At 37.8% G+C, this 21,846-nt stretch overlaps 2 protein-coding genes across 2 annotated transcripts; both read left to right on the plus strand.

Moving 5' to 3' along the window:
- Nucleotides 1–872: 872 nt before the first annotated feature.
- On the plus strand, nucleotides 873–4,627 carry prl2 (prolactin 2; the record flags this gene model as incomplete). Its single annotated transcript, XM_082166466.1, has 5 exons — nucleotides 873–949; nucleotides 1,371–1,608; nucleotides 2,361–2,468; nucleotides 2,832–3,011; nucleotides 4,364–4,627. The coding sequence occupies 5 exons, from the start codon at nucleotides 873–875 to the stop codon at nucleotides 4,553–4,555; spliced, it is 795 nt and encodes a 264-aa protein (XP_082022592.1). The 3' UTR covers nucleotides 4,556–4,627.
- A 4,853-nt stretch (nucleotides 4,628–9,480) lies between these two features.
- Nucleotides 9,481–21,282, plus strand: nuak1a (NUAK family, SNF1-like kinase, 1a). The gene is made up of 7 exons (XM_082166690.1): nucleotides 9,481–10,019; nucleotides 14,150–14,270; nucleotides 15,744–15,895; nucleotides 17,550–17,615; nucleotides 17,689–17,808; nucleotides 19,202–19,334; nucleotides 19,437–21,282. Exons 1-7 carry the CDS (start codon nucleotides 9,786–9,788, stop codon nucleotides 20,468–20,470), a joined length of 1,860 nt encoding a protein of 619 aa, XP_082022816.1. The 5' UTR covers nucleotides 9,481–9,785; the 3' UTR covers nucleotides 20,471–21,282.
- The last annotated feature ends 564 nt before the right edge of the window (nucleotides 21,283–21,846 follow it).

Genomic DNA, 21,846 nt, shown 5'->3' on the forward strand with positions numbered 1-21,846 from the left:
ACATTCCAAAGGTTGTTGGGTTTGGTCGGATCACTGTGTTCATGCTGAGTGCACTGGGCCTTAATAAGCAGAAACAGTGTTCTCTGTCTGTGTTCACCTTAAGTGTTCGCTCTGACTCAAAAACACACAAAGTATTTTTCCTTCCAATCAGCATACACAGTCCATTTTACAGCACCTCAAAACACTGAAAAGACAAATAATAATAATAATAATAGTTTGTGAAAGTTTTACCCATTTTATAGATACATTGATTTTTTGTTGTATTCTCCCACATTAATTAGAATGGAATGGAATGGAACTAAAACTAATTGAATTGAACTGATAATACAATGGAATGTAATGGAATGGAATATAATATATAATGTGCATGAATATAAATATTATATTATTATATTAGAATTATTATATAGTTCTAGAATTATTATATTATATAGAATAGAATTATTATATTAATTCTATTCTATTCTATTCTTTTCTATTCTATTCTATTCTATCTATTATATCATGTCATATCATATCATATCATATCATATATCATATCATTTTATATTATATTATATTATATTATATTATATTATATTATATTATATTATATTATATTATATTACATTAATATTTTTTTGGAACCACTTCTTTTAATTGTAAAATGCAAGACATAGAACAAACATTACTTATTTTTATTTCTTATATCTATTTATTGTAATCCATGACATTTTCCAGTCTTTGGAATTATTCAAATGCTTCACTGAACACTGACAAGGCTGAATTAATTAAAAACTCTAAAGTCAACTCAGTCCAAGCTCTGTAAACTATTTATTCTCTACAATGACTATTTAAAGTGCACGACTCACTGGCGTTTTGGGTCATGTAGGATGTCAGAAGGCAAGAGCGCCAATCACCCAGGTTACTCTGATGGGGCAGATGACAGGAAACAGAGAGGGTTAAAGAGGTAAGAACGCAAAATCAAAGCGGGCAGCCTGCAGGGATTGGGGGGGGGAAGAGGCATTAGTCACCATCTGATTGAAGGAACGGACACAATGGACTATGACAATCATGCCATCATCACGCACGCATACTTTTCATGCCCGCCCCCTTCGTTCCTTCCTTCTCTTTAATGGGCAGATTCGTCCCTCAGCACCTAAACTCTGGACACTTTAAATAGCAGCCCGACCCCTTGCTGTTCCACAACCTCTCCTCTCCTCTCAGAATGTCTAGGAGCCTGAAGCAAGGTATTTCCATGAAGTGACAGAGACTCTGATTCAAGGAGACTGGCTAGCTTTTGAAGCCCACAGTTAGAAATCAAATATTTTTCATCTGTGAAATATTGTGGATGTATTTCTCGGTGGAACTTGTATTTTCTCTAACCCTCTGCTTCTCTGCTCTCTGTCTCTATTTCTCTTTCTCCCTGTGGCTTTGTCTCTGCCGGCAGTGGCTGTGCTACTTGTGGCACTTCTGTGCCTGGATCCTCATGGCCGGGTCGGCTCTACACCCATCTGCGCACATGGGCCATCAGGATGCCACGTCCCGTCCCTGGCAGATCTCTTCGACAGGGTAATTCAGCACTCTGCCAGAATGCACAGCCTCTCCAACGATCTGCACTCAGAGTTTGTGAGTCGCATCTGTCTTTTCTTCTACCTCTAATTGTTCTAATGCAACTGTCATTGTAACAAGGAGGTTGTAAAATGTCTTGCAGATGCTAAAGTAAAGTTTGATTTCTACATTTTGTAATGCAAGTGCATTAGCTTAATGAATATTTCTGATCAAATGTATCAAATAATCATGATCATATTTTAAAATCTATGGTATATGGATTGCAAATATGGATGATTATTACCAGAAACTAAAGTAAATAATGTTATTTTAAAGCGGGAAAAATTTCAAATGTTGTTAAAAGTCAAATCATGACACAAGCACACACAAAAAATACAAATTACAATCTGACTGAAATATTTTTTCTTATTAATAAAGATAAAACTCTCTTTTTGATAAAATCAAGTATGAATTAAAATAAAAACAGACTTTTTAAAATATTTAAAGTGAATGATAATATGTATTAACAGCTTAACAGCAAAAGGAACTTTTCTTTGCTAATAATATAAAGTATTAATTTAAATAATAATAGAAATTGTAAGATTTTAAAAGGGCATAAGATATTTAGATGTCAGATATTTTATTGTACATAATAAGAAAATGCATAATAGCTTTTAAATGAAATGTAAATGATCTAAATATAAAAGCTATATTATTTGTATGCAATTTAAAAGTTGTCTAATATGATGAATAAAGTTATTCTAATGCTTAATCTCTAATCTAATCTATGTTTTTTTGTTTGTTTTTTTGTTTGTTTTTTTTGTATAAAGGAACAGTATTTCCTGCCCAGCAAAAATCATATCGGAAAGATATATCGCAAATGTCACACCTCCAACATACTGACTCCTAATGGCAAAGAAAATGCACAGAAACTAGCTGTGAGTATAACATCCTAACAAACCCTTCCTAAAAAAAAAAACATTCAGATTGCAAGTTCAGCTCTAAAGTGCATTTATCACATCGAGCATCTGTGATTCTGCTGCCATTGAGTTCTCTGATCCCACTGCTATCTTATCACCTCTGTGCCCTTGAGCAAAGCACTTAACCGCAGTCCGTCCCAAGAGGACTGTCCCATCAATTAATGTACTTAAAGCCACATCTGCTAAATTAAGTAACCCAGCAACCATCTCCTCAAACTCTTAAGCCTCATTAGCTGATTTTCTGCAGTTTCAGCTGTAGAAATGAGAAATAACTTAATGCATACCTGTAAATCTTTAAACGGTTTACATTTTGTGTCTCAGCGTGAAGAGTTAACCGAGGTGATTCTTAAATTGCTGTTGGCCTGGAGGGACCCCCTGTTCCAGCTGCACCAGAGCATGGCTCACCAGCAGGACTTCAACAACTTCAGCAGTAACAAAGCCCTGGAGATGGGTGACATGGCCCACGAGCTGAGGAAAGGGGTGGAGAAAGTCACCGAAAAGGTAAGTCACATCAAAGTAGGAAATAAGAAACGGAAGTGCATGGTTAAGAAGGTTCAGGAGAGGAGTATATGACAAAGGCCAGAGTGTGTCTGCGTCATATATTAGAAATAAGCAGAAAAGATAGGTGTGTGGCATCTGTGTGATTGTGAGTGTGTTTTGCACTTTGATGTCCTACTATATGCATTAGAGATGATTTCTGTTGTGAAAACTTGTAAAAATAAATAAAAATAATAATAATAATTATATAATAATTATATATATACACACACATATATATATATATATATATATATATATATATATATATATATATATATATGAAGAGTTCAGATGCAAAAGCCTCTAAGTGCCATCTGAAATTTTCTTATAGAATGATCATTTTTATCAAGCTTGTGTATTTAAGTTCAGTAATTTCACTTAAATGACAATTAATAGGTAATCTTCATTGCCATTTAAGTGAAATTATTGAATTTAAATATACGAGCTTGATAAAAATGATCATTCTATAAGAAAATTTCAGATGGCATTTAGAGGCTTTTGCATCTGAACTCTTCATATATACATATACATATACATATACATATACATATATATATATATATATATATATATATATATATATATATATATATATATATATATATATATATCCACACTTAAAAATGTCATTTAGGCTTGTCACACCTGAGATGTCAATTAAAATGATAAATCAATGTAATCATTTTGACACAATCTGTTAAAACATAAATAATTTTAGTATTATAATTAACATCTCATCCATGATAGTAAAATAGTTTGAAATGATTAAATTTATCTAACACATTTTTTTTCTAATTGCAAAAAAATAAATAAAAAATAAATAAAAATAAAATACATTCCTAAATATTGTGACATGGAGAATTTGGAATAATTAAATTTTCTTCATTTTAACAAAACAAGCTTAACCATTTAACCTTATTCAAGTTATTGCAAGAAAAAATAATAACATATACATTTAAACAGTTTCTTTATTTCATGGGAAATGCATAGTTTAATCAATAACTAAACCAACATTTGGCCTATATAATATATACTATTAAATGTTTTTATATTTATGTAAAAAGACACATTAAATCAAACATCCCTCAAAATTTGGAAAAGGGTTGCAAAAATGGAAAATAATAATAATAATAAAAAAATATATATCATATCATATCCTAAAATAAATAAAATAGAATTCAAAAAATAAATAAATAAATGAAAATTCAGCTTGACCTCCCATGTGGTTGACAGAGTTTATGAACTTTTCTGATTTGTGGAAAATGCCTGCAGCACTGTGATTCATTCATTGTTTCTCTCTCCTCCTCTGTCAGATGAGGGTACTGGGAATGCTTGGAAACTCTGTGACAGGTCTGTCGGCACCAGAAGCCATGCTTCCTATATCTGACAGCGGAGAGGCCATGAGTGACTACGAGCTCCTGTACTGCTTTCGTCGCGATTCTAACAAAATCCAGAACTATCTAAAGATCCTTAAGTGCAGAATCGTACCTGAGCATGACTGTTAGGAAAAAAACATGGGCCTTTTACCTGCACTAATGGACTACACATGCTGGTCCCCACTTATCAAGCATGTTTGACTCTGTACCATCAATTAAGAGTTGATTTGATCCTAATTGCTTTGCTAGTACTCCAAACCAGTTCACTGCTATAATTATCATAACATAAATAGTATGCAGCAAGAGAGGGGGAAATTCAGTTTCGCCTCTAACTGGAAATGATCTCTAAAGTCAATTTATTCTTTAAAATACTTTTCTATGCTTTCTATTTCTATTTCCAGATCAGTTACACTCATTTTAATCTTTCTTTTTTGCTTTCAAAATTTATCAATCAGTTTTCGCTGAATGAACTGACAACACAAAATTCAAATAAAACTTTAGATTCTTCAGCAGAGACGCAATGTTTACTGTATTTATTAAAGAATATGAATTAATCTTTAAATGGTGTTCCAAGCACATGTCCCACAATACAACACTGAACAGACACACACACCAGCACACACACGCACGCACACACACACACACACACACACACACACGCACGCACGCACGCACGCACACGCACACGCACGCACGCACACGCACACGCACGCACGCACACACGCACGCGCACACGTGTGACAATATAAGCATAAAGAGTGTGTTGAGCAAACATTTCACTCATGATTCATTAGGGTAAGACAAAACTACATGCTTTGGGGTGAATACATATTTAATTAAATTAAATCTGGCCTAGACTAATCTGGATGGAAGTTGTGTGTGTCTCTGGCTTGCTCTCTGCATATAATGACAAGTTACTCTTCATACAGTAGGACAGAAAGACCTCCAATTAGAAAGAGTTCAGTCTCAGCCTGAGGGCCAGTGCTTCCGCCTGAACTTTACCATTTTACCAGAACATGTCTCAGAATCAGGTGCGCTGTCATGTTCAAGGAGGAACAAGCTTTGAAACAGCACAACAGTTTCATCTAGGAAAACTGCATTATTTGTAAAGACACATTAAAGACCACAAGAAAAAATACTTTCTTTTAGTCCATTTTGTAAGTTTTAAGGTAGTCGATGTGCTTAGATCTAAACATTATACAGATATCTTACAAATTTAATAAGAGTTGGAAAATGATATTACGTCCTTCATTCATTACTGTTTCACATTCTAACAAAGGTCACAAGTCATCTGTGTATTCCGTGCAAACAGTAGCACACGTATGCCACAGATCTTCCGAGAATTGTCAACCTTTGGTTTGTCACTAGGGGGCTGAGGTAAAAATAAATCCGCATTTCAACAATTTTGCTCAGTATAATAAACAGTAAGTGCATTAAAGATAAATATCAGGTCTGAAAAAGACCCTCCAGGTCTGAATTGTATATAGCCTGCTTGATAGTTTAGAGCTTTTTTTTTCTTTTTCTTCTTGGTAGGGTAATGCTTTACTCTAGTGGATCATTGTCCTCTGGCATTCTGGGCTATATTTTGATGGACAGCTCCTAAAATCAGGTGAGATGGCTGATGCTCATCTTATGTTACCCACCAGAATCAACCTAAGAGCTGAGCATTCTGGGACTGACAGTCAGATAGCCAACAGCAATGAGGCTATAATTGGAAAATAATTTATTGGGGTATGGTCCCCACATAGGGCATACAGAAAGGTCCTGATTTGATCGTTAGAAGACTTTGGGGTAATTCGCTCATATGACATTATTCATATCTGCATTGTCAAACCTTGTGGTGTTCAGGAAATGAATAATCAATGTTGCTTAATGTACTGTGACTCTATTGTGCCAGTGGCATGACATGTACTGTACATTACGACACTCTTGAATCTACTTTATATTTCATTTCCATCAGCCAAGATTAGTGGTTTGCCTCCAGGGTTTCATCACTGTATTTTACATGATATCATTTTGTTCCCTCCTTTATTTCTGTAAAGCTGAAGTCTTCAGTTGCATATTAACTAGTGATACACACACACACACACACACACACACACACACACACACACACACACACACAAACTACATAAAAAAAACACTAATATTGTAAAATATATAGTTACAATTTAAAAATGTAAAATAACATTGTTTTAAAATGTAATTTATTCCTGTGGTTTCAAAGCTGAATTTTAACTGAATTACTGCATTCCTAATGTTGAAAACAGTTTTCTTTTTTATTTACTTTTATTTATTTATTTACAAATGTATTTATATGTTTATTTTTCATATTTTGGAAGCCATGATAAAAATGATTTTTTGATGAATAGAAACAGCATTTATTTGAAATAGAAATCTTTTGTAACATTATAAATGTCCATACTGTTACTTTTGATCAATTGAATGCATCCTTGCTGAATAAAAGTAATCATTTGATCCAAAACAAACAAACAAAAATAATCTTTCTGACCACAAACATTTCAACAGTGTGTAAAGACACATTACAGCACAGTGGAATTAGTGAAGCAAGATATAAACCCAACAATGTCAACTATGTTTACAATAGGAAAGCAGCTTAACATTGGATCTCACAATTTTGCAATCGACAGTTTTAGGAGGGTAACAAAGTAGATCTTTTTTTTTATTAACCAATTGTTCTAATTATGTTTTCAAAATAAAGCTGGATGTTAAATATTTTATCAATACAAAATGAAGTCCAATATCAGCATCATTATTGTAGGAAGTGGCCTAACCCTTAAAAGGAAACCGTGCTTTGCCCTTTGACCCACAGACCCCTGAATCACCGAGTTCCAGAGACAGGCGAGACCTGAGCACCCCGTCATCCGGAAACGGGTGAGCTGTGCGCAATGCACACGCACATCAGCACCACACACACACACACACACACTACAGTTACGTCACTGACACTGTGCACAATGTGCTACTTGCTATTATTTGGTTGCAGATGGATGAGGTCATGATACAAACATATACTGTAAGGTCATATGATAACAATCATACTACTGTTTGAAAGCTAGTTTATTGCTAAATGTCTTCTGTTTCACTTACTGTTTTTAAATAATAGGGCAGAGTACAGATATACAGTATCATCAATATATATCTCAATGTAAATTAAACAAACTTGAATATTCTACGCATAAGTTTAGCATCCAATGGACAATCAGAACTGGGTAGATAGTTACTTACGTATTGTAGTCAGTTACTGATTCCAAATTACATGAAAAAAAAAAAAATCTAGTAAGTAACGTAATCCATTACACATTTAAGGGAATTTAATCTGACTTCTTTTTTGATAATTTTTTACCTAAATTGTTCATCACATTGAAATAGGATAATATTGTACCATATTGATATAAAAATACAAAGAGAAATAAAATATATTCCATTGTTATCAGTGCATTAAAAATTACATTACTACAGGGTTTCCCAGAATGAGGTTGGTGATGGAACTGCAGGGGGTTTGTGAGTTTAATGAAAAGCTATTAATTAAATCATTAAAACATTTTTATAAATTATTTTAAAATAAAAACAATCAAAATAAAACACTTACTTAAAAAAGATGAAATAATTGTATTTGTTTAGCTGCATGTCATGTGACAATTAACTGACATCAGAGAACCGTGAACCTAATTTTATTATTTATTATAACTATTGACTTAGAATTACTATTGACATAACTTATTAACTTAATATCTCACTTCAAGTAAATATATTAGATCAAAGAGGTTCAGCGGACAAAAAAAGTTGGGGAATCCCCAGCATTGCATGTAAATATGAAATTACATGAATTTGCACATTTGAATGTGTTTGAAAGACAAAAGCCTTCCAAAGACAGTAATACGTGATTAAATGACTCACTACGTGATAATTCAATAATTAATGTGTTTGTCACTGACTAGATTTACAATGTTGAAATGTTGCGAAAACACTTCTTAAAAGTAAAAAAAAGGATTTTGTAAACCCAGTGATCAAATGGTGTGTGGGTCTCAATTACATAGATAGGCACATGACTATAGTGGCAGGTCAGTGTGTGCAATTCCACAAACCCGGAAGACATTCCACAAACCTGGAAGCCATTGTGAGATTAACATGTTATCATATAATGAATAAAAATGTAACTGTAGTCAAGTATTTTAAAATGTAATATAATCTAATTGCAAGTACTTCATTTTTGGAATCTGATTAAGTAATCCAGATTACATGTAATCAGTTACTACCCAGCACTGTGCACAATACATATACTTCAGAAACAATTTCTGAACACAGAATATGTTGGTGCTAATATTATGTCCTCCATATGATGGCAGTGCTTGCCAATGATCCCAGTAGGCTTTATGACAGCTGCACAAATACAGTGCTATTGCTAGAGGGCGCTGCTGAGCCATATTTTGCTACACCTTACCGTCCTGAGAGCATGACCAAAGTTTAGGAACACAACACAAACAAAAAAAAACACTGGACAACGGGGGAAGTACAACCAGACATTCATGATATGATGCCATGTCTAGTGGATTTCAAGGAAATACAAACCAGAGATTCTTTATTAGAAAAGCCATAATAGTGCCAATAAAGCGTTTCTGACACCGAAATTATGCTTATTATCTCAGTTTAGTCATATCTTCATCTTCTGTCATATTTGTATTAATTTTTATATTGTGATTATTTGTATTAATATTTTAATTATTACTGCAGAACACAGGCATAGCCTACATTAGCCTATATGCGACTGGAAATGCTTTCGTCGTGCCAATAAAGCACATTAAATTGAATAATAAGAGAGAGAGAAAGTGATGAAAGGAAAGCACTGACCAAACCTAACAAAATACAGTTAAGTGTTCCCCATTACGCCATTATTCCATTAGAAGAGAGAGAGAGAGAGAGAGAGAGAGAGAGAGAGAGAGAGAGAGAGAGAGAGAGAGAGAGAGAGAGAGAGAGACCTGCTATCATAACTCCGCCTCCGGTTTCATCCAGACTGCATTCTTTATTCCTGTAGTCTTTACTCTAGAGAAAAGGGTAAAAGTAGGGGAGGAGAAACACGCGCCGGTAGTGGGATGGACGGGAAAGCATGGAGTCCGCTCGCGCATATTTGAGCTGACAGAGACGAGACGAGCGCATCCCAACACGAGAGCTCTGAACACTTCACCTATGAATGAATGACGGCTCCTAAAATCCCTGACCCCATTCATCAGCTTAAATAACGACTGGACACTGAGTTCGGGATATTTGCGACTTTCTACATCGTCTAAGCGGCGATCTTAAGATTTATCAAGCATCTGGACACGTCGCTGAGGAAACCATGGAGACGGAATCGTCCCAGTTAGGGAGTAACGGAGCGAATGAAAGTGAGCTTCTACCGGTGGACTATCCGGGAGGAGAGATGCCAGCCTCTCTCGGTTTACGGAGAGGGTCCAGCGTGAAGAAACATCACCACAAACACAACCTGAAGCACCGCTACGAGCTGCTCGAGACCCTCGGGAGAGGTACATATGGAAAAGTGAAAAAAGCCATAGAGAGGCACACTGGACGAGTGGTGAGTTGACAATCATGCATATAAAAGACTGAAAAAAAATACTCTATAGCTCAAGAAACCCAGTGCAGTTCTCAAATGGCTATCAACTATGTTTCAGATGTTTCTATTAAAATTATTTTAGATAAACAGACATTAATCAATAATAAACTGGAACTATAAAATGCAGAAGTTCTATGAACCAGGTGACTTGGCAAATCTGAATGTTGAAGTCTTTCTGGGATCCTTGATAAATATGGTGTTTTTTCCCCCCATCATGGAGAAGCAGGAGACAAGAAAAGGTCACTGTTTAAACTCGTTGTAGAACAGAGATATTAAAAAGGTCAATTTTTTTCTTTCTGATGGGAGAAATTGTGTGGGTTTCATCAGTTGACTTAATTAAACATTCCTTTGAATTGTTGGTGAAAGTTAATTCACCTCTAATGGCCATCATTACATGCACAATTTCACCGGGCAAGTGCTGTCTTCCGTCCCTCAGTAACCGGGGTCAGATCATTTAGGTCATAGGAGTTGAGCAGGTCAAAGGTTTCAAACCACGAGAGGTATGTTTATGTCGCAAGTAACCTAAGCTCCTTCACGTATCACTCTGGACTTCGCTAAGAAATGCATAACATCTGTAGGGCGAGATAAGTTGGAAAAACTAGGATAAACCACTTCTGCTTTGGAACTAGGTCAGCACATTAATCCTGAGACAGATCTGCATCTTGAGTAGGGCAGATATGGACCTATTGGTCAGATCTGTGGGCGAGAGAAATGCGGCCTGATGTCAACAGCTGCTTGTGCAGAGGATGTTCTCAGAGTCACGTCCGGGACATGGTAACCTAATAAAGCAACCACTTAGGAGCATTTCCGCAGAATTAACGCCGCCTGAGTAGACGGACACATTAGATGGTGTGGTTCTGTGGAGACCAACACAGCGGGTTGTGTTTTCTGTGTCGATGGCCAATGCTAAATCTGAAGGGTGCAGATAAACTCAAGTGTTTGTGTGCTGATGATTCTGGCAGCAGCAAATAATGTTCCAGCATTGCATTTAAAAAAGCTTTCTCTGCCAAAACATGAGTGAGCTTCAGTGATTTGCTTTGTTAACTTGTTTAAATGGGTGTTCAGGACAAAAAAAAAGAAAGGTAGACATTGTAGACTGCAGGCCAGGGTAGATGATAAAGTAGCATAAACTCAAACACTTTTGGCAGAGCTGACAAATTCTGAAGTCGCAGTCCACACTCATTGTCTGAATGGACTGATTGTTGAATCTTAAGAATGTATGACTCACGCTAGTAGCGAAAGGAAGTTTTTATATGATTGTAGGCTGAAGTAAACCTGAATAAGTATTCTTACCCTTTGCATGTGCTTCTTTATATTGTATTCCTAGCACATGTTCAATACAAGTTTAATATAATATAATATAATATAATAGGCCTAGTATAGTATAGGCGTAGTATAATATTATATAAACATCTCTCTTTAGAACTTACAAAGAAAAATAGTACTGAAAAGTATGCCAATGCTTTCTAAAGGAATAAAGAATTATTCATATGATTTACAGTATGTATCTTTTATTAAATACTGTTAAAAAGTTGTATAGTCCCCAAAAGAAATGTATACTTTTTAGCAAAGATGAGGTAAAATGACAGTAAAGACATGTAAAAAATAAATAAATAAATATATATATATATATATTTATATATAAATAAATGCTGTTCTTTTTGACCTTACTATTCAAAGAATTCTGAAAAAATGTGTCATAGTGTCCACAAAAATATTAAGCAGCACAACCCTTTTGAATCGACAGTCACAAAGAAAAAAAAACAACCCTTAAAAAATAAATTAGGCTATGGCACGATTTAAATGGACGATTTAACATTTCTGGACGATTTAAATGCTTATACACACATTCTAAAAATATGAGTGTTTTTGTTGAAAGGAAACTGACAGTGCATGTTTGGAGAGGTAGAAAGATGGAAGCGGAAGGTGGAAAGAAACAACAAATGTGACGACAGGGTTTCTTTTTTTGCTCATTCATTGTGTTCAATTCTCTATGACGCATTGCTCCGCACGAGTGCTCCGGTGAGTAAAGGTGCTCCCTTTTCCCCTTAAACGGCGGACAGGTAAAACAACACAGCTGTTGTGTGAGGCTTCGACAATGGCCTGGTCTATGTCTGAGAGACAATGAGAAGGCTTCAGTTATAGCCAGGGGTTAGAGAAGAGCACAGACTACAGCCAGCTGGCATGGGCATCAAACACAGGTTGGCTTAATGATCTGTAGCCACAGGCAGGGAAACAATACCACTCAACCATGTGCGCTTTCTTCAGCACATTCAAAGAATCACCTGCACACCCATCTGCTGCCATGCAATTTTAATGAGTTTATGCTTTCAGTGTAATTGTTTTTAAGTTTGAGAGGAGAAGACATTACATCACGGGTACACACACACGCACACTATTTCTGGCTCTATCTTACAGTCTCTTTAAACCACTCATCATTCTAGTGACAAACACCAGACTTAAAACCAGACAGAACATATCCAAGTATGAGTGTTACATAAGTCACTGATAAGGTAACATGCAATGCATGTATTGCAGATATCATTAGACAAGAAAACAATACATTGCATGCACACCCTGCTCAGACGTTTTCATTTTGTCCCTAAAAGGCTTGGGGTGGCAGTTTATCGGTGCCGTGAACAACACTGGGTGGACAGGAAGTCAGCTCTGTCAGCACCACTTCCCCTTCTGAGTGTTTTATGAGTCAGTGGAGGAACAGGCTGCAAACTTCCTGCAACTTTAATCCCTCCTCATGACCACTCAGACTTAGTAAGGCAGAACTCTTCTCAGCATCCTCAAGTACACACAAACATTATATATATATATGTGTGTGTGTACTTGAGGATGCTGAGAAGAGTTCTGCCTTACTAAGTAAGTATATGTATATAGGATAAGACTTTAGATAGTGAGTAAATACAATTACTTTACCAGCTAATTCAATAAAAAAATGTTGATAACAAAAAAGAGGTTCTTTGAAAGCAGGCTTTTGAGCGCAGACACATCTCTGTGATCGAGCCTGTTTGGGAGCTTCTAAATGGGACATTTAAAAATAACTCCTGTGGTGCGCCTTCTCCCGAAAAAGCCATTCACCTTCACAGAAACCCATTTTTGCTCAAGGTTAGAGCTGCTCACAGCAGATCTAGACCCGTAATCTCAACATCTCTTTACTTGCAAAGAAAAATAGTACTGAAACAGGAGCGTGCAATGCTTTCCAAGGAATCAAAAATGATTTATATGATTTACAGAATGTATCTTTTCTTGAACCGCTGTTCAAAAGTAGTTTTTTCCCAGAAAGAAATTCATATTTTATTTAGCAAGGATGAATTAAATTGATCAAAAGTGACAGTTAAGACATTTATAATGTTACAAAAGATTTCTATTTCAAATACATGCTGTTCTTTGGCCCTTTCTGTTGAATTCTGAAAAATATATATATTACAGCGTCCACAAAAATCTTAAGCAGCACAACCTTTGTGATAAGAAATAAGAAATATTTATTGAGCATCATATCAGCATATTAGATTGATTTCTGAAGGATCGTGCGACATTGAAGACTGAACATTCAGCTTTGCCATTCCAGGAATAATTTATATATATATATATAAAAGTCATTTTAAATTATAATAATATTTCACACCATAACGGCTTCACTGTATTTTTGACCAAATAAAGGCAGCCTAGTCCATTTGTTCATTGTGAAAAATGTCCATGTTCATAAACAATTGCTCTGCAGGGTAAATAAAAAGACTACTACTACTACAACTAGACTGGTTTGTTCAGTTAATATGTAGGTCAACTGCCTGAATAAGACAGGAAACACTTTTCCTGTGAACCATAAAAGGGAGTAGGCTCTTCTGTTTCTATGATCTATGACCCCCGGGCCAGGATGTCACTGCAACACCAAAATTATTGACCCATGTCTTCATCAATACTGCTCAACCAAACTGAGAAGCTGAGCTACTAAACCAGGAATCTATCAATATTTTCTGTTTACTCCAATCAAAAGAATCATTAATATTACTTTGAACTAATTGTAAGCTTGCAACAAATAGTATTCATAGTTGATTTTAATAATGTGTGTTGGTTCTCAGGTGGCGATAAAATCCATCCGTAAGGAGAAGATTAAAGATGAACAAGACATGGTGCACATCCGCAGAGAGATCGAAATCATGTCTTCTCTCCGCCATCCACACATCATCACTATATACGAAGGTAGGCTTAGTCTTAGGCTAGTCCTAGTCTAGATAAAGCAACATACCTCGTATGTATTCAGAAAACAGAGCACAGTTTGGGGTCCAAGTTGTCTGAATGGATCAAAAGTCTTAAAATCCCTTCACTTTGACTCTCAGCGGGTGTAAACTCCACACCCTTTGCTGCAAAACATGCTTTTTTCTCAACTGCCAATCATCTCTAGCTCTGTTACCCTCATGTTTTATTTATCCGCACCCTGCTAAGCCCTAGGGTGTTGATCAGGCAACAACATTGTTGGGGGTGTAGACTCTCTAATGGAGATGAAGCGGATGCATTGAGGCCATTACAGTCCTGCAGCAATCAGCATGTTTAAAAATGTCCCACGCATGTAGCTGTGCCTCTCCGAACATAAATCAAAAAACCCATCAAATCAGGCCCCAAGCGCAGCATGCCTTGAGTGGGATACTCAAAACAAAGACTTGACAAAGCTGCTTTATCTCCACGCTGACAGAGGGAGACGCCACGGCTGTGGACTCATGCCACGCTCTCAGCCAGGGGTCATTATTACTGACCCTGGATCGGTCTGAGAGCCGGTGCCAAAACGGAGCACGCTCAGTCTTCTGTGTCTAATACGGATTAGCTGAGAGAGGTAATTACTCAGCGCTGGCCTGGGATTGAGTTTGGTGTCTTGAACGTGAACTTAACTTGTTTTTGAAGAGGTTATTATAACAACCTCGGTTAGTCCTGACCTAGACAGTCAAAAGGTATCCACATACACATGTTGTTTGTTGTTGAAAGTGGCACCAAGAGAGCTGAAGGAAACCCACCTGATCAGCAGGATTCTTCATCGTCTATTCGGTCCACTGACCATCACTGTGACGACCAGCCTCTGGGCACTAAACAATGAAGGGTCACTATGGAGATTCTCTCGCTGCATCAGCAGAAGGTTGAAGAGGATCTTAAATGGAGGAACAGCTTCACTCCCCTGCAAAATAAAAACAAAGATTCGCTGAGGTCCCATTTTTTCCATCAGGTTCTCAAGAGAAACACTTCTCTGATTGGCTTAAATGATAGCTATTAATCTAAGAGCTGCTACTAAGAATACCATGTCGTGCAAAACACGTACCTTTTCTTGGAACGGGAATGTTTACGCCACCATCCCAGCTCACGCACACCAAATCTCACTTCCTGTCTGCACTTAACACCTGTTAACAGTTGTGGTCTCGCTTGCAAAGACAGCTCCTAATCGCCATGACCCTGACTAAAGCCAGACTCGCTGGCGATTTTGACTCCTACATACAGTACTGGCAGCGGCCCAACGAAAGCTCGAGCCAAACAGTCAATGCCAGTGACAGAGAGCTTTAGTTAGTGAGTCGGACTTAATGGAAATATGCTATTTTCATTTCCATGCGCCGTCCCTTTAACATGCATAATGCATTGATGTTGGGTAATCTAATAAAGTGCTGTTGTGTTTGCTTCTATGTCTATTCGCAGTTTTCGAGAATAAGGATAAGATTGTGATCGTGATGGAATATGCCAGTAAGGGCGAGCTGTACGAATACATCAGTGAGCGCCGAAGGCTCGGTGAAAGGGAGACGAGACACTTCTTCAGACAGATCGTCTCTGCTGTCCATTACTGCCACAAGGTGAGGACAGAGCCCACAAACATCCATATCCGTGTGGTGAGAAAAATGAAACCGTACATTTACGCCTGACCCGCGTGTTGTTCTGTATGACGTTCTTTCTTCCATAAAATAAAATAATTGAAAATTTAAATAGTGATACAGTTTTGGAATGACATGAGGGTGAGTAAATGATAGACATTTAATCTTCTCATGTATTTCAACCCTTTAAATGTTTTAATAAATGTCGATTTTTACACCCTTTCTAATAATCTCAGTGCAAGATATGTTAGCAGAGAGCAAACTAAAGTGCACATATGATTTTTCAATGATGATATTGATGAAGTGTTTCTGTATTGTGTCTGAAATTATAGCCTGAAATTATAAAACAGCAAGTTTTGGCCCTGGATGCTAATTAGATGCAAAATTCTAGTTGTAGGATTATATTGAATGAACTTGATCACAAAATGAAATTATCCAAAATTTGTCCTTAACACTTTAATTAATGTAAAATATTTTTTACAAAAGCAATAAAGTTTGACGCCATGCTTTCCTTGCTAAATAAAACAAAATAAAACAAACAAAAAAGACAGAAACAAACAAAAAACAAACAGCCAACAGTCTTAGTTTGTCTTCCAACCTGTTCAAGCTAGTCTTTTTTTGGCTAGTTTTAAAGGGAATGTTGTACTATTCAGCTGGTCAGGCTGGTTGCCCAGCTAAACGTCAGCTGGGCCACAATAGCTAAAGAGACCAGGCAGGCTGGGAGGCCAGATTTAACTAGCTAAGAGCAGCAGTACTAGCTTAAGCTGGTTTTAAGTGTGTTTTTTTTCCAGTAAGGATATTGTAAATAGGCTCTACTGCATGTCATGCCTTTAACCGCTAAGTACAACATGCAATGCCACAATTACACTTCCTATACCACAGCGTCTCATACCTTAAATGAAGCCTCTCAAACTAAACAACTGACATCTGTGCAATGTTCACATGCAATCGACATGATTCACACATGAGCTCTCTATAGAGTAAATAAAATGATTTACTGAAGGAGGTCATGATATGCGAGGGATAAACTCAACTTCCAAGAATGTCTCAATATGAAAGGTTGTGGAGCCAGAGAGCAGCTGTGCTCTTCTGGTCCTGGTGCCAAGCCCCTCCTCATCTCATATTTTCCCACTTTCCAAGACTGATCATTCAAATTGACCTTTCACACTGATCCAGCCCATATTTCTTCATTGTTTTCTCTTTTATTTCACATTTTAGTGCATATTGTTCTAGTTTTACAGAGTTTAAAGGTAGGATTAAAGCAGAAAATGCTGTTTCTAGATCAGCACAAAGGGTTAGCCGGTACCCAGGGCCGTGTCAGCTGGAAAGGGAAGCGTCCTGGGGGAATTTAGAGTGGGTTTGGCCTTTGTTCCTTTACAGCTGGGCTGATGATGTCATCAACTCAGCTGGGGGATTCCAGCTCAGCCCTTCTGATCAGGGAGAGCCAGGAGGTCGTCACAAAAATGGGGGAGGTGATCTTTATCAGGCTATTTGACATTCGGGTTATGATACCGGATAAAGGGAAATGTCCCTTTTTTCCTTCCCTTGTAAAAAATTAGGTCCATTAAGCTGTTGTAGGTCATCAAATATGACAGAACGTTGATCGAAAATCAATTATTTTGATGATGTCTTACAGAGCGGAGTTGTACACCGAGATCTCAAGCTGGAAAACATTCTCCTAGACGACAACGGAAACATTAAGGTATGTTATAATTTTCTTCCAGTGATTTATTACTCACAATATTGGCCTGTTCTGATTCTGTCTTGCCTTCCAGATTGCAGATTTTGGTCTGTCCAACCTCTACCACAAGGACAAGCTTCTTCAAACGTTCTGCGGCAGCCCGCTGTATGCCTCCCCTGAGATTGTGAACGGAAGACCATATAAAGGTCCAGAGGTACATTATGAACAAAAATTCTCCGGTTATGCAACTCTGTAGTGCCATTTAAGAGGTCTTCATTTTTCACCTTTAAAAAATGTAAACTAGGAAACACAATCACATACTTCCTGTCTGAAAAGATAAGAGAGAACAAAACACAGATAACAAAGAGAAAGAGAAAGTGTTTGAAACCACCCCTACCCCTCATTCCAAATCCCAACACACTCCAAACTTAGGCACTCCCCACACAGGAATCATTCCCCACGCCAAGTCAGTCAGCGTACCAAACATCCTCTATAATCCAGTGAGAAACAAAGACTGCCAAAAAGAATGACAACTAATCTCAAAGCTATTTTCAGGATATTAAGCATTTTACACCCCTTTTCACAATTCCTAATATTTAATAGCCAAACACTAAGCCTGTCTGGAACACAGGAATATATCAAAATTCCCATACTTTTTCCGGTTTTATTGTATGATGATGACACATGCACAACTCTAAAAGCCTCTGGACAATCAATCATACAGTGATCCCCCTGGTCCCTCAATCATCCTTACATAACTCCAGACCATGGGAAAGGCAGCATTCTTCTCGCTGGTCAGAGATCAGTGGATCAGGGCCAACAATCACAGAGCTCCTCACATCTACTCAGGGTCAGATAGGTCTGGAGTTAGGGGAGTGGATGCTTCCTGCACTGCAATCAGCCATTGTTTCCCTCGATACCTCCTCATTCCTGGCTTGCACCCCTGGCTAATCAGCAGAGGTGCAGAAGGGATCAGACGAGGTCAGGCAAGAGAAATGATTAAATAACGAGCAGGAATTATGATGGCAGTTACTGCAAAGATATATGTGAGATTACCTATTGTTCTCATACATTTTAGGTGTACAATGACAGCTTGATTAAATGTTCATAAATATAGGTGGAGTTAACTTTATGGCCCAGACAGGAAAATAAAATTCCAGAACCTTTTAATCTATTGCTAAATGACGACGAGTCTTCACTGGCATGTGTTCAACTAATACAAAAGGTCAACCAGACTGTGAAGCCATTAAATATATAATAAAAATGTAAGTGTCATGATGATCATTTAATAATTTGACAAAAATATGACTAGAAAGAGAAGTTACATTATTATTATCATTATTATATAATAGTTTGTTTTGTGTCACTTTGCACAACTCATAAACTAAAATATTATTTTTATATTCATAGTCAAATTAAATCAATATGACATGATGAAAAATATATTTAGTCTATAGACAAAAACAAACAAAACAAAAAAACTGTAAGAAATAACACTGGAATTTCGTTATGTAGATGCAAATTTAATTCAAAAATGTTCCATAAACCATTTTCCAAAACTGTATCTCCCAGTGGACCAATTTACCAATGTGGTGTTGTTTTGACAGGTTGACAGTTGGGCGCTGGGCGTATTACTCTACACTCTTGTTTACGGAACAATGCCCTTCGACGGAGGAGACCACCAAAGACTCATTCGCCAGATCAGCAATGGAGAGTACAGGGAACCGCCACAGTCATCAGGTATGTGTCTTCTCTACAGACATTTCAAATTTGTCTGAACCCAAATCTCCCTACTGAACCCAAAGTTTCCTGACCGAGTTCAAATCTCTCCGTCTCATTCAGATGCTCGTGGTTTGATCCGCTGGATGTTGATGGTTAATCCGGAGCGCAGGGCTACAATTGAGGACATTGCAAATCACTGGTGGGTGAACTGGGGCTGGAAGACCAGTGTGTGCGACTGCCAAACACAAAGGGAAAACAGCTCCCCCATGCTTGCCCGCTTCATTGACTGGCAGAACCGCACCGAGGTCCGTCCTGGAAAACCCCAGCGCCCAGAGCCTGGTAACACTACTGTCACTAATACAGCCTTGACTCCATCCCGGCGTTTGAGAAAGTCCATGAAGGAGAACGATATTGGAATTTGGGGTGTAGCGGAGGAGAAGCCGGGCCTCAAAAGACCAAAGAGCATTCTGAAAACTCGGGCGACCAGTGGAGACCAACGATCTCAGAGTCTGTGTGAACTAGAGCTCAGGCGGTCCATTTGCTACCTAGACGTTGAGTCCGGTTCGAGTCCGGAGCGAGAGGACACTCTGGGTGGCTCACCAGCCAAAATGGTGTCCATGTTACCTAAGAAAGGCATTCTGAAAAACAATCAGCAGCGCGAGTCCGGCTATTACTCCTCACCAGAGCGCAGCGAGTCCTCCGAACTGTTAGGGGGCGCTACTGTGCAGCCTCCTAACAGCTCACCCACCAAACGGTCTGTCGGGAGGAAAGGAATACTGAAGCGTAATGGGAAATATTCCACACACAGTGCTGTGGGAGTCCATGGGGAGGTCCCGGCTGACTCGACCCTCTCACGGAGCCAAAGCAGACCCTCTAGCATTGTGTACGAGGAGACAGGTCTCTCCAGCATGGGCTTGGACTGGCCTCCCGCCTCTCCCAAACCCAACATCCGGGGCTCACTGTCTGCCGAAGACTTGCTGCAGATGGCTGGATACAGGGGCCTTCAGACCGTCGCGCCCCTTCCCAGCGGAAAGGGTGCCCGCAGCCCTCCCGGCTCCCCTGGAGACAACGGCAGCTTCTCCTTGCTGGCCGACCTGGATGATGTTACCCAGGTGTACCAGAAAGCCCTGGACATCAGCAGCCAGCTGAGCTAGACTTGGACAAAAAGGCTGAATATACGGAGAGACTGGAAGAGTGAATGATTCCCAGCTTGTCCTTCTCTTGACAGTGCTACTATTTAAACGTTTACAGGTCGAGAAGCGGGACATTTCAAATCTCCATTCACCAACTCGTGTTGATGAGCATTTCTCATGATATTCTCGTTTTAAACTCGACAGTTGAGGGGGAACAACGGAAGCACTTTAAAGCGGCTGTTCTGCAGCATGTAATGTACATGAGAGCTGGGACCGTGTTATTTAAGTTATTTATATGTCATTCATGTTTTGGCCATTTGAAAATGCCAAGGCCATTTCATAGTCCTTGGGAGAGTGTTTTCATCGATAGAGGTTATGAATTATGAAAAGTGTTAGATAAAGGCCATTTGAAAATCTGTATAATAAATTCTCATTATAATACCAGCGATTTTCAAATGCACAACAGTCCATTAGTAATGCTAAGACTTGAGAAGCTAAGACTAAGAATTTGAAAGGATTTAAGTTTAATATACAGAAATAATAGTAGCACTTTATTTTACAGTCCTGTTTCCCATGTACATACTTATAGTAATTACAATAACTGGGTAATAATGAGGTACTAACCCTGAACCTACCCTTAACCCATGTAGTTACCTTATATTAGTACTTACACTAAGTACACATACTGTAAAATGAAGTGCAACTGTTTTGAACTACTGTTTTGACAACATTTACAAAAAGTACCAAAAGGTAACGGTACTACCATGTTTTTTTTTAACATTGACCATGGTACTACCATGGTATTCTTGAAAAACTCTGGTAGTATATATATATATATATAAAACACCATTTCATTTTGGCAGCCCTAAAATACTACAAACAAGAACCAAAAAATACCAAACCAAAAAATACCAAAAAATACATTTGAGTATAATGATCATTTCATTACTAGGCCATATCAAAGTACCATGATATTATAATTTGATGCCATAACTTTACCATGGTACTTACTTTTTTTTTAAGAGAAGTTATAGAGGGTACCGAAAACACACTGAGTGGAAATCATGATCCCAGAGCTCAATTTTAACTTGTTGTGACAGAGACATATCTCAGAGATATATGTTGACATATCTCTGAGATCAGTTAGAGAGCAACTAGTGGAACACAAAGCACATGAAAGGGCAAAGGGCAAAGGTTGTATCAGTGTTATGATACCATACATTCTCTTTCTCTGTTACAAGCGTGCACACACGCACACACATACAATGCTAGTGCACATGGGTAATTATATGAGCTCCCTGAAGCATGAAAGTGTGGAAGGACAAGTTTTGACCTATGGTGTAGTTGTGGTCCAGAAATGACCTGCATTTCAACAACACATGCCATTTAAGACAGGA

This window comes from Leuciscus leuciscus (genome assembly GCF_965113295.1).
Source record: "Leuciscus leuciscus genome assembly, chromosome: 4".
Lineage (NCBI taxonomy): Eukaryota > Metazoa > Chordata > Actinopteri > Cypriniformes > Leuciscidae > Leuciscus > Leuciscus leuciscus.